The 12424-nt window shown below is 43.2% G+C and overlaps 1 protein-coding gene across 7 annotated transcripts in view; it reads right to left on the reverse strand.

Annotated features, from left to right (window-relative positions):
* LOC124013620 (neurexin-2-like) overlaps window positions 1-12424 on the reverse strand; it is a 1135017-nt gene that overhangs the window by 562848 nt on the left and 559745 nt on the right. For all 7 annotated transcript variants that reach the window (XM_046327950.1, XM_046327944.1, XM_046327948.1 and 4 more), the window contains one exon: window positions 3197-3358. In XM_046327950.1, the coding sequence (XP_046183906.1) occupies window positions 3197-3358 (162 nt within the window). The remainder of the gene's footprint in view (window positions 1-3196; window positions 3359-12424) is intronic.

Consider the following 12424-nt stretch of genomic DNA (forward strand, 5'->3'; position numbering starts at 1 on the left):
GGAAAGAGAGCAAAGGTGAGAACAACACTGGAGGGGGATTTCACTCCACCCCCCACCCCCAAAAAAACTCTCACCAAAAAAGACACGCAAACACACATCACACACCCACAGTGTTACCTCAGATCAATACAAGTCACATCACACACCCACAGTGTTACCTGAGAACAATACAAGTCACATCACACACCCACAGTGTTACCTCAGATCAATACAAGTCACATCACACACCCACAGTGTTACCTCAGATCAATACAAGTCACATCACACACCCACAGTGTTACCTGAGAACAATACAAGTCACATCACACACCCACAGTGTTACCTCAGATCAATACAAGTCACATCACACACCCACAGTGTTACCTCAGATCAATACAAGTCACATCACACACCCACAGTGTTACCTGAGAACAATACAAGTCACATCACACACCCACAGTGTTACCTGAGAACAATACAAGTCACATCACACACCTACAGTGTTACCTCAGATCAATACAAGTCACATCACACACCCACAGTGTTACCTCAGATCAATACAAGTCACATCACACACCCACAGTGTTACCTCAGATCAATACAAGTCACATCACACACCCACAGTGTTACCTGAGAACAATACAAGTCACATCACACACCCACAGTGTTACCTCAGATCAATACAAGTCACATCACACACCCACAGTGTTACCTCAGATCAATACAAGTCACATCACACACCCACAGTGTTACTCTCCTCTTTCTCTCTTCTATCTCACTCTATCCTCTTAATCTCTCTTCTATCTCACTCTCTCCTCTCTCACTCTTTTATCTCACTCTCTCACTCTATCCTCTCTCTCAATCTCTCTTCTATCTCACTCTATCCTCTCTCACTCTCTCTTTCTCTCTCTCTCTTCTATCTCACATACTCCTCTCTCACTCTCTCTTTCTCTCTCTCTCTTCTATCTCACATACTCCTCTCTCTCAATCTCTCTTCTTCCCTTCATTGGATATCTTGCTCCTGGAGGCTCCTGGCCAAGCGTATCAAAGGCCTTTTGCGCCACTGGGAACTTGAAAGCACAGCCACAACCCTGACACAAGACTTGTAATTCTGCCCACAGTATTGGCCAACAGGATGAAACGGCCTACAGTCTGAAAGCAGCACATTTCTTTCTTTCTTTCTCCCTTCCTTCTCTCGCTCTCTCCCTCTACTCATTATTTTTTATCTTCCTCTCTCTCTCCCCTTCTCTCTCACTCTCTCTCTCCACTCACTCTTCTCTCTGTCCTCTGTCCTCTCTCCCTCTTTCCTCTATCTCCAGTCACTCTTCTCTCTGTCCTCTCTCCCTCTTTCCTCTCTCTCTCTCCACTCGCTCTTCTCTCTTTCCTCTCGCCCTCTTTCCTCTCTCGCTCCACTCGCTCTTCTCTCTTTCCTCTCCCTCTTTCCTCTCTCTCCAGTCACTCTTCTCTCTGTCCTCTCTCTCTCTCCACTCTCTCGTCTCTCTCTCCCTCTTTCCTCTCTCTCTCTCCACTCGCTCTTCTCTCTTTCCTCTCGCCCTCTTTCCTCTCTCGCTCCACTCACTCTTCTCTCTTTCCTCTCCCTCTTTCCTCTCTCTCCAGTCACTCGTCTCTCTGTCCTCTCTCCCTCTGTCCTCTCTCTCTCTCCACTCTCTCGTCTCTCTCTCCCTCTTTCCTCTCTCTCTCTCCACTCGCTCTTCTCTCTTTCCTCTCTCTCCCTCTTTCCTCTCTCTCTCTCTCCACTCGCTCTTCTTTCTTTCCTCTCTCTCTCCCCTTCTCTCTCACTCTCTCTCTCCACTCACTCTTCTCTCTGTCCTCTGTCCTCTCTCCCTCTTTCCTCTATCTCCAGTCACTCTTCTCTCTTTCCTCTCTCTCCCTCTTTCCTCTCTCTCTCTCCACTCGCTCTTCTCTCTTTCCTCTCTCTCCCTCTTTCCTCTCTCTCTCTCTCTCTCCACTCGCTCTTCTCTCTTTCCTCTCTCTCCCTATTTCCTCTCTCTCTCTCTCTCTCCACTCTCTCGTCTCTCTCTCCCTCTTTCCTCTCTCTCTCTCCACTCGCTCTTCTCTCTTTCCTCTCTCTCCCTCTTTCCTCTCTCTCTCTCTCCACTCTCTCTCCCTCATTCCTCTCTCTCTCTCTCCACTCGCTCTTCTCTCTTTCCTCTCTCTCCCTCTTTCCTCTCTCTCTCTCTCCACTCTCTCGTCTCTCTCTCCCTCTTTCCTCTCTCTCCCTCTTTCCTCTCTCTCTCTCCACTCGCTCTTCTTTCTTTCCTCTCTCTCCCCCTCTCTGATTTCTCCTTAATTCATGTCTGCACGGTCTTATCACTTTTACTTTGTATCCTCTCTTCCCCCATTTTTAAAATTTGTCCTTTTCCCTCTTTATCTCATTATGCTTCTTCACCTTCCCTTTCCCTAATTTCTACTCATCCTCTGCCTCCTTTCCCTCTGTTTGGGAATTGAATCTATAATCATCAGCATCTTCATAAGACTAGAATTGCTTTGGGAGGATGATTTGAAGAGGGAATTTCCCAAATAGCAACCAAAACAATGAAAATGTAATTACTATATGATTCATTAAATCTGATGAAACAATAATGACTTATTCAATCAGATAACGTTTATAAGGAAAGTATTGCTGTCCTATTCCCATCTGTTCCTCTATATATCATTACTTGGATCGGTCTTCTCCTCAGCTTGTTGAGTTGTGGCTTGGAGCCTTATTGGGGACATTGTTTTGTTCAAACCAACTATGGGGATTTATCATTTTACTTCCTCTTAGAGTTAGAATAATAACTAAGCATCCCTGAGACAATATCCAGCCTGTTAATAGGAGGAGTTATGATGCATCTAAAAGCCGGTCATAGTCCTCTCTCTCTCTCTCTCTCACACACACACACACACACACACACACACACACACACACACACACACACACACACACACACACACACACACACACACACACACACACACACACACACACACACACACACACACACACACACACACACACACACACACACACACACACTAGCCCACATTACATCTGTGTGTGTGTGTGTGTGTGTGTGTGTGTGTGTGTGTGTGTGTGTGTGTGTGTGTGTGTGTGTGTGTGTGTGTGTGTGTGTGTGTGTGTGTGTGTGTGTGTGTGTGTGTGTGTGTGTGTGATTCCCCCCTCGATCCCCAGTACTGAACCAGAGACACTCACGTCTTTGAGGCAGCCCATGAAGTTGTTGCTGACGGGTGATCCGGGCAGATCTGCAGTATTGGGACTCCCCCCAATGTAGAAGAAGTCATCTGATCCCAACATGGTATAGTCCTCCTGGGTATAACCAGTAGTGGTCAAAATACCATCCACTGATATGGTCACCTGGTACGGGCACGGCCCAACAGACACAGGTAGGTATAGAGGGATAGATAGATGGAGAGAGACAAAAAAAGAGAGAAAGAGTAGAGGAGTGGAGTGGAGGGGAAAGGAAAGGAAGAAGTTGGATTAAACACTGGCGGTCGGCGGGTCTGTCCCCTACGGTGGGACGTTACTCGCAGTTTACTCGCGTTTGCGCAGCTCAGAGGGGAGTCGCTCGGGAATGCAGTTGCTGGGGTTGACCACTGGGACGGCGCCGTTTTCACTCTCTAATAACAGGTCTCAAGGGCATATTATTTTACCACTTTACAAACTGCACCACTGATAATATCCACACATTGTTAAATGCATGCCCTTGCAGGGTCAAACAACTGATAAACCTCAACGTTTGACTATTCTGTCTGCGTTCCCAGTTGAACATAACCTCAATCAAGAGAATCGGGGGATAAAAATAACTTTCTTTGAATATTTAATTGCCAAATGTCGCGTCTTTTGTGTGAGGTTCTGGGTGTGAGCGGCATCTTTGATCACTGACAGAGTGGAAACCACCAGGCTGAATCAAACGCACACCGCCAGAAGTCTGATGGAGGGGAGATACCGCCGACTGAGAAGAGAAACACGCCTTTGTTTTCCTTTCATGGAACGTAAAAAGGCGTCAACCGTCTGTTTTAAAGGCTCCCTCAGGCCCTTCGGGGGAAGATTGTCAGTTTTTGACAGAAAGGCACCAGGCACGTAGACATATTATTTCCCTCTGTCTACAGAATGTTAAGTTCTGAGTCTATTCATTAGTATTTTCAAGACACCAGAATATCCTTCAGTGCATAGTCACTGTGAGTTGACCTTAATTTGATTTGAGATGAGAGGGGGACTCTTTAACATGTAACACCAGGATCTGCCTTAGCTCCAGACTACTCGGGGTGGGGGAGGAAATCAGACATGAAATCTGTCCAATTGAAGTTACTGCGCAGTGTGAATAGATACAAATACCCCATTTGCCTTGTAACAGACTTATACATTATATGCAGTGTTTATAATTAAATGTCCAACTATTATAATAATGAATGTTTTGATGCCTGTTTTGACGACTGAGGAACACTGTAACTGTGTTTGCCAGGAGTTTTGTGGAAACAGATCAGTGTCTTGCCAAGTGACTCCATTTGGATCTGATACAGTCCGATACTCATTTAATTTATAGTGTAATTAGACTAATAGTCCTGGCTGGAGTCGCTACGACGCTCTCCAATCTTTAATTTGACATCTGTTGGTCCACATACACACTGAACCACACACAAACCAACAGCCCTGCTCTGGGTTACAATGAACAACGTTACATTTCCACAGTACAAATGCTACATACTGGGTGTATAGGTCGTTTGGGATTTACTGTACTTGTCCCTAATCCAGGCTGATTGGAGGTGGTAGAAAACAGACAATTATTTTCTTCTTTATTTTCTCTTTTAATACAGTAGGGGAGAGTGGGGTAAGTTGAGCCAAAGGGGTACGTTAAGCTGCCCTTGTTTCTAGGAAACCATACACAAAATGAATAGTTTGACCAAATATTTAGGAAGAGGTCATCATTTAATGGAGTCTGTGAAGAAAGAAACCGCATGGAAAATGTGGTAAACAAGTTAAGTAAAGAAAACTGATTTTCACAAAGTTTAATTTATTTATCGTGTTAGAGGTCTCATGATGCTTGTATCTCAACCAAAGTAGATACTTTTAAGATTGTTCTATACATCAGTTGGGATCTCTATAAGCTTCAATATGAGGTCCTAAAGCTAGTATGAAAGCACATTCTTGTTTGCCTTGGGGTAAATTGAACCAATGGCCATGGGGTAAGTTGAGCCAATGAACCAATGGCCATGGGGTAAATTGAGCCAATGAACCAATGGCCATGGGGTAAGTTGAGCCAATGAACCAATGGCCATGGGGTAAATTTAGCCAATGAACCAATGGCCATGGGGTAAGTTGAGCCAATGAACCAATGGCCATGGGGTAAATTGAGCCAATGAACCAATGGCCATGGGGTAAGTTGAGCCAATGGACCAATGGCCATGGGGTAAGTTGAGCAAATGGCAAGTTGAGAAAATGGAAGTGTTTTCTTCCCAGGTGTAATGCAAGGTATTATTGCTGGGATATAAGGTAACAACATGGCCTCTGTTAATTAAAAGTGTTTTTTAAAAGTACAAAGTGTTTGTTAGGTGTTAAGCCTGTGTTAACATATGCTTAAAATTGATGTGTTGAATTGTGTTTGGAAAATAAAGATAGACATGATTTTAAAAAAGGTAGTGGTAATTATTCATTCAGTACAGACATTTGTAGGGGACTTAACTTACCCTGTCCTGCGGCTCAACTTACCCCATACTTACCCCATACCCAGTTAAGGGTAGCCAAAAGACCACTTTGTTTTGGACAAGCTACGTTTTTAAAACTGTGATGTTTACATGCGTTCATATATTTTCCATGGATACACAACGTCCTGAAATATATGTCAAATCAACTCAAAGTTTATTGGTCGCTAACACAGCTTTGCAGATGTTATCGCAGGTGCACTGAAATGCTTGTAGATAGGCATCACCAGCCTGAATTTCAACTAGATTACACATATCTACACACAATACCCCATAATGACAAAGTTATGTGTTTTTAGAAATGTTTGCTAATTTATTGAAAATGAAATACAGAAATCTAATTTACATAAGTATTCACACCCATTTGCTATGAACCTCCAAATTGAGCTCAGGTGCATCCAATTTCCTTTGATCATCTTTCAGATGTCACTAGAACTTGATTGGAGTCCACCTGTGGGCAATTTAACTGTTTGGACATGATTTAGAAAGAAACACACCTGTCTATATAAACTCCCACAACTGACAGTGCAGAAACTGTACCATGCAGTCCAAGGAACTGTCCGTAGATCTGAGACATCTATCTGGGGAAGTGTATGAAGACCGTTTCCAAGAGCACAGTGGTCTCCATCAAAGAAATGGAACGACCCAGACTCTGCCTAGAGCTGGCCGTCTGACCAAATTGACCAACCGGTCAAGAAGGACATTGGTCAGGGAGGTCACCAAGAACCCTTTGACAGAACTCCACAGTTATTTTCCTGCAAGAAAGAATGGGAGTAAATCCCCAAATCCAGATGTGCAAAGCTGATACACACATACCCAAGATGACTCAAAGCTGATACAGACATACCCAAGATGACTCAACACTGATACAGACATAACCAAGATGACTCAACGCTGATACAGACATACCCAAGATGACTCAAAGCTGATACAGACATAACCAAGATGACTCAAAGCTGATGCAGACATAACCAATATGACTCAAAGCTGATACAGACATACCCAAGATGACTCAAAGCTGATACAGACATAACCAAGATGACTCAACGCTGATACAGACATACTCAAGATGACTCAACGCTGATACAGGCATACCCAAGATGACTCAACACTGATACAGACATACCCAAGATGACTCAACGCTGATACAGACATACCCAAGATGACTCAACACTGATACAGACATACCCAAGATGACTCAACGCTGATACAGACATACCCAAGATGACTCAACGCTGATACAGACATACCCAAGATGACTCAACACTGATACAGACATACCCAAGATGACTCAACGCTGATACAGACATACCCAAGATGACTCAACGCTGATACAGACATACCCAAGATGACTCAACGCTGATACAGACATACCCAAGATGACTCAACACTGATACAGACATACCCAAGATGACTCAACGCTGATACAGACATACCCAAGATGACTCAATGCTGATACAGACATACCCAAGATGACTCAACGCTGATACAGACATACCCAAGATGACTCAACGCTGATACAGACATACCCAAGATGACTCAACGCTGATACAGACATAACCAAGATGATACCCAAAGCTGTATTTGCCGCCAAAGGTGCTTCTACAAAGTATTGACTCGGGTGTGAATACTTATATAAATGAGATATTTCTGTTTTTCATTTTCAATAAATGTACAAACATTTAAAAAAACATGTTTTCATTTAGTTATTACGAGGTAGTGTGTATAGATGGGTGAGGGGAAAAAAAGCTATTTAATCCATTTTGAATAAAGGCTGAAAAAACAAAATGTGGAATAAATAAAGGGCTTTGTATACTTTCTGAACGCAATGTATATCGATGTAGATATCTTTGTTATAATACTACATTTCCAATGAGGGAGTGATGCTGAATGTCAAAAATGGCTGAACTTAGCCCACTCACTCTCCCTTACCTGTAGGTTGATTTTGAGTATCTACTGAATCGGTTTTGTCGCTAGTTTCAAATATTCAACATTTTCTATCAATTGAGATGAATTGTAGCCTACGAAAAGGGAACATACATTACATTGTGGTCTGTAAAACATTTTAGATCAAAATATTTCTTCAGCAATGTTTACCAATCAAATACTTTAGACATCTCCATACAGACAACTCAATGTTCTGGCAAACGACTGGTTTATAATAACAGTTTTCCCTCATCGAAATCAATAACAGACCAGTTGAGTACCAAACTGTGAATACCAAACAAGCAAAATAATCTATTTCCATTCAACTTTTCTAACTTCACCAACATTAAACATTTATACAAATATGCCTGAGTTGAAAGTGAAAACCATGATGCCTTGTTCTTTTGAGGTCCTGAAAAGAACCCTGACAACAACTGCACTCCAAATGTCTCGTCCCCAGCAGAGCGCTCGGCTATTCCTTTTTATTTGGTCCTTTTAGTTTTTTTAACGTACTTCCCTCGAAACAGGGCAACCCATTTTTATGTCTGCTGTCACTACTTGAGGAGAATATATAGAGGTCAGTTTTGGTTATAGGAGACGTGGAAGAGGAGGTGGTGGAGGTGGAGTTGGGCACATCCCTGGTCTTCCTGGGGATGCAGGGCTGTCGATATGTTCGCCTGAGGGCAACGGCTCTGGAGGGGGAGGGGTCCTGTGGGGGGAGGAGACTGAGGGGGGAGAAGGGAGGAGGGTCAATGTTACCGGCTATCAGTCTTTCGAGAAGAATCATAGCCCAATTGGCCCAATTGATTCCAACACAGGGGGGTTGGTTGGTGGAACCTTAATAGGAGAGGACGGGCTTGTGGTAATGGTTGGAGCAGAATAAGTGAAATGGTATCAAATACATCAAACACATGGTTTCCATGGTTTCCATGTGTTTGATGCCATTCCATTTGCTCTGCTCCAGCGTTATCATGAGCCATCCTCCCCTTAGCAGCCTCCACTGGATTCCAAGTACGAGTGAGTTTGACACAAAAAAACAGGGATCCGTCGCAATTGAGTTCTCACTCCACGAACAACACAACCTCTTCTTGGCTGTTAGTTGAACCCATTTCCGGGACAGAATAAGATACGAACTGCAGCAATTAAGGCAGTTTTGGCAGCGGGCCCTGTGGGTTTAGCTGTGTGGTGGTTGTCGGTGTAGCGCTACGGTAGCCTGGCACTGAGTCCAGTAGTTAGCATCATTAGAGGGCCGTTAATGGAGGGAGCGTCAGCCAGCTGCCAGCCACCTGTGAGGATCACAGCTGAAAGAGGAACATAGGAGATTAGCACTGGTTTTAGCCCCATCTCTCTCTCTTTCTCATCCTCTCTCACCGCTTTGCCTGCCCCTCTGTATTCAGAGCCTCTCAGATCACCCATTCATGCAAGAAAAAGTAACAAGAGGTAGTTAAACGTTGTCGTCTCCATTTAACTATGTTTTTTTTTTTTTATACTGTTTCCTGGCAATATACCTACATGTGTTATGCTGTTAATTGTTCCAAGTTGGTTAACTCAATTTGTCCATGCGATAAGATATACAGTTGAATCAAGGGAACTGGCTTTTGGCCAGAGCAAATGTCTACAGAATATTAAGGGCGGTACTGGAGGTATTGCCTCAGTCTTCAGCTTAACAGAATATTATTGTTTGGCTTGATGTTGCTTGTGGTTGCATCATCATCCATTGGTCATCATCATTCAATTTGCCTGAGACTAACTGGTGATGACATCACAGCTAGCTGCTGGTTCAAAACGTTTTAAATACTACTAGAGAGTATGTGCCCGGATATTTCTCTTGGGCCTTTCTTAGTTTGTATCTCCGAATGTCCATTTGTCTGGAATCCAACAGCTCTTTCATACACAGTGTAGTCAGCCCCTCCTCTCTGCCTGACCTAAAAGGAGATGGAAAATTCAGCATCGTCACAAAGCACAACCTGAAATCACCACCTGTCATATAACCTGTCACTATCTCCCTCTCTATCTGTCTCAGACAAACACACACAATGTTGTGCATGTAAACACATACAGTTGAAGTCAGAAGTTTACATACACTTAGGTTGGAGTCATTAAAACTCGTTTTTCAACCACTCCACAAATGTCTGGGTTAATAAACTATAGTTTTGGTAAGTTGATTAGGACATCTACTTTGTGCATGTCGCAAGTCATTTTTCCAACAATTGTTTACAGACAGATTATTTCACTTATAATTCATTGTATCACAATTCCAGTGGGTCAGAAGGTTACATACACCTGTATTTCAAGGCCGACCTTCAAACTCAGTGCCTCTTTGCTTGACAACATGGGAAAATCAAAAGAAATCCGCCAAGACCTCAGAAAAACAATTGTACACCTCCACAAGTCTGGTTCGTCCTTGGGAGCAAGTTCCAAACGCCTGAAGGTACCACGTTCATCTGTACAAACAATAGTACGCAAGTATAAACCCCATGGGGCCATGCAGCCATCATACCGCTCAGGATGGAGTCTCCTAGAGAGGAACGTACTTTGGTGGGAAAAGTGCAAATCAATCCCAGAACAGCAGCAAAGGACCTTGTGAAGATACTGGAGGAAACAGGTACAAAAGTATCTATATCCACAGTAAAATGTGTCCTATATAGACATAACATGAAATGCCGCTCAGCAAGGAAGAAGCCACTGCTCCAAAACTGCCATAAAAAATGTGTGAGCAGAACTGAAAAAGCGTGTGTGAGTAAGGAGGCCTACAAATCTGATTCAGTTACACCAGCTCTGTCAGGAGGAATGGGCCAAAATTCACTCAACTTATTGTGGGAAGCTTGTGGAAGGCTACCTGAAACGTTTGACCCAAATTAAATTATTTAAAGGCAATGCTACCGAAAACTAATTGAGTGTATGTAAACTTCTGACCCACTTTTCCCACTGGGAAAAATAAAAGCTGAAATAAATCATTCTCTCTACTAGTATTCAGACATTTCATATTCTTAAAATGGTGGTGATCCTAACTGACCTAAGACAGGGAATTTTTCCTAGGGTTAAATGTCAGGAATTGTGAAAAACTGAGTTTAAATGTACTTGGCTAAGGTGTATGTAAACTTCCGACTTCAACTGTACCATACACACTCAGACACACACACCGTCTCATCCAAGCTTGGCCTTGTTCGAATGACTCTCTGGTGATTGATGTTTGCTGTGTCCTCGTTAAAGGATCAATAACATCTCAATTTCACTTTTTAAAGGCCGAAACCCCATCATGAAAGACTAACCTGTCTTCACCTGACTACCCATCATGAAAGACTAACCTGTCTTTAGCTGACTACCCATCATGAAAGACTAACCTGTCTTCACCTGACTACTCATCATGAAAGACTAACCTGTCTTCACCTGACTACCCATCATGAAAGACTAACCTGTCTTTAGCTGACTACCCATCATGAAAGACTAACCTGTCTTCACCTGACTACTCATCATGAAAGACTAACCTGTCTTCACCTGACTACTCATCATGAAAGACTAACCTGTCTTCACCTGACTACTCATCATGAAAGACTAACCTGTCTTCAGCTGACTACTCATCATGAAAGACTAACCTGTCTTCAGCTGACTACTCATCATGAAAGACTAACCTGTCTTCAGCTGACTACTCATCATGAAAGACTAACCTGTCTTCAGCTGACTACTCATCATGAAAGACTAACCTGTCTTCAGCTGACTACCCATCATGAAAGACTAACCTGTCTTCACCTGACTACTCATCATGAAAGACTAACCTGTCTTCAGCTGACTACTCATCATGAAAGACTAACCTGTCTTCAGCTGACTACTCATCATGAAAGACTAACCTGTCTTCACCTGACTACTCATCATGAAAGACTAACCTGTCTTCACCTGACTACCCATCATGAAAGACTAACCTGTCTTCAGCTGACTACTCATCATGAAAGACTAACCTGTCTTCAGCTGACTACTCATCATGAAAGACTAACCTGTCTTCACCTGACTACCCATCATGAAAGACTAACCTGTCTTCAGCTGACTACTCATCATGAAAGACTAACCTGTCTTCAGCTGACTACCCATCATGAAAGACTAACCTGTCTTCACCTGACTACCCATCATGAAAGACTAACCTGTCTTCACCTGACAACCCATCATGAAAGACTAACCTGTCTTCACCTGACTACCCATCATGAAAGACTAACCTGTCTTCAGCTGACTACTCATCATGAAAGACTAACCTGTCTTCACCTGACTACCCATCATGAAAGACTAACCTGTCTTCAGCTGACTACTCATCATGAAAGACTAACCTGTCTTCACCTGACTACCCATCATGAAAGACTAACCTGTCTTCACCTGACTACTCATCATGAAAGACTAACCTGTCTTCACCTGACTACTCATCATGAAAGACTAACCTGTCTTCACCTGACTACCCATCATGAAAGACTAACCTGTCTTCACCTGACTACCCATCATGAAAGACTAACCTGTCTTCACCTGACTACTCATCATGAAAGACTAACCTGTCTTCAGCTGACTACTCATCATGAAAGACTAACCTGTCTTCACCTGACTACTCATCATGAAAGACTAACCTGTCTTCACCTGACTACCCATCATGAAAGACTAACCTGTCTTCAGCTGACTACTCATCATGAAAGACTAACCTGTCTTCATTTGACTACTCATCATGAAAGACTAACCTGTCTTCACCTGACTACCCATCATGAAAGACTAACCTGTCTTCAGCTGACTACTCATCATGAAAGACTAACCTGTCTTCAGC

Source organism: Oncorhynchus gorbuscha, linkage group LG25 (genome assembly GCF_021184085.1).
Source record: "Oncorhynchus gorbuscha isolate QuinsamMale2020 ecotype Even-year linkage group LG25, OgorEven_v1.0, whole genome shotgun sequence".
Lineage (NCBI taxonomy): Eukaryota > Metazoa > Chordata > Actinopteri > Salmoniformes > Salmonidae > Oncorhynchus > Oncorhynchus gorbuscha.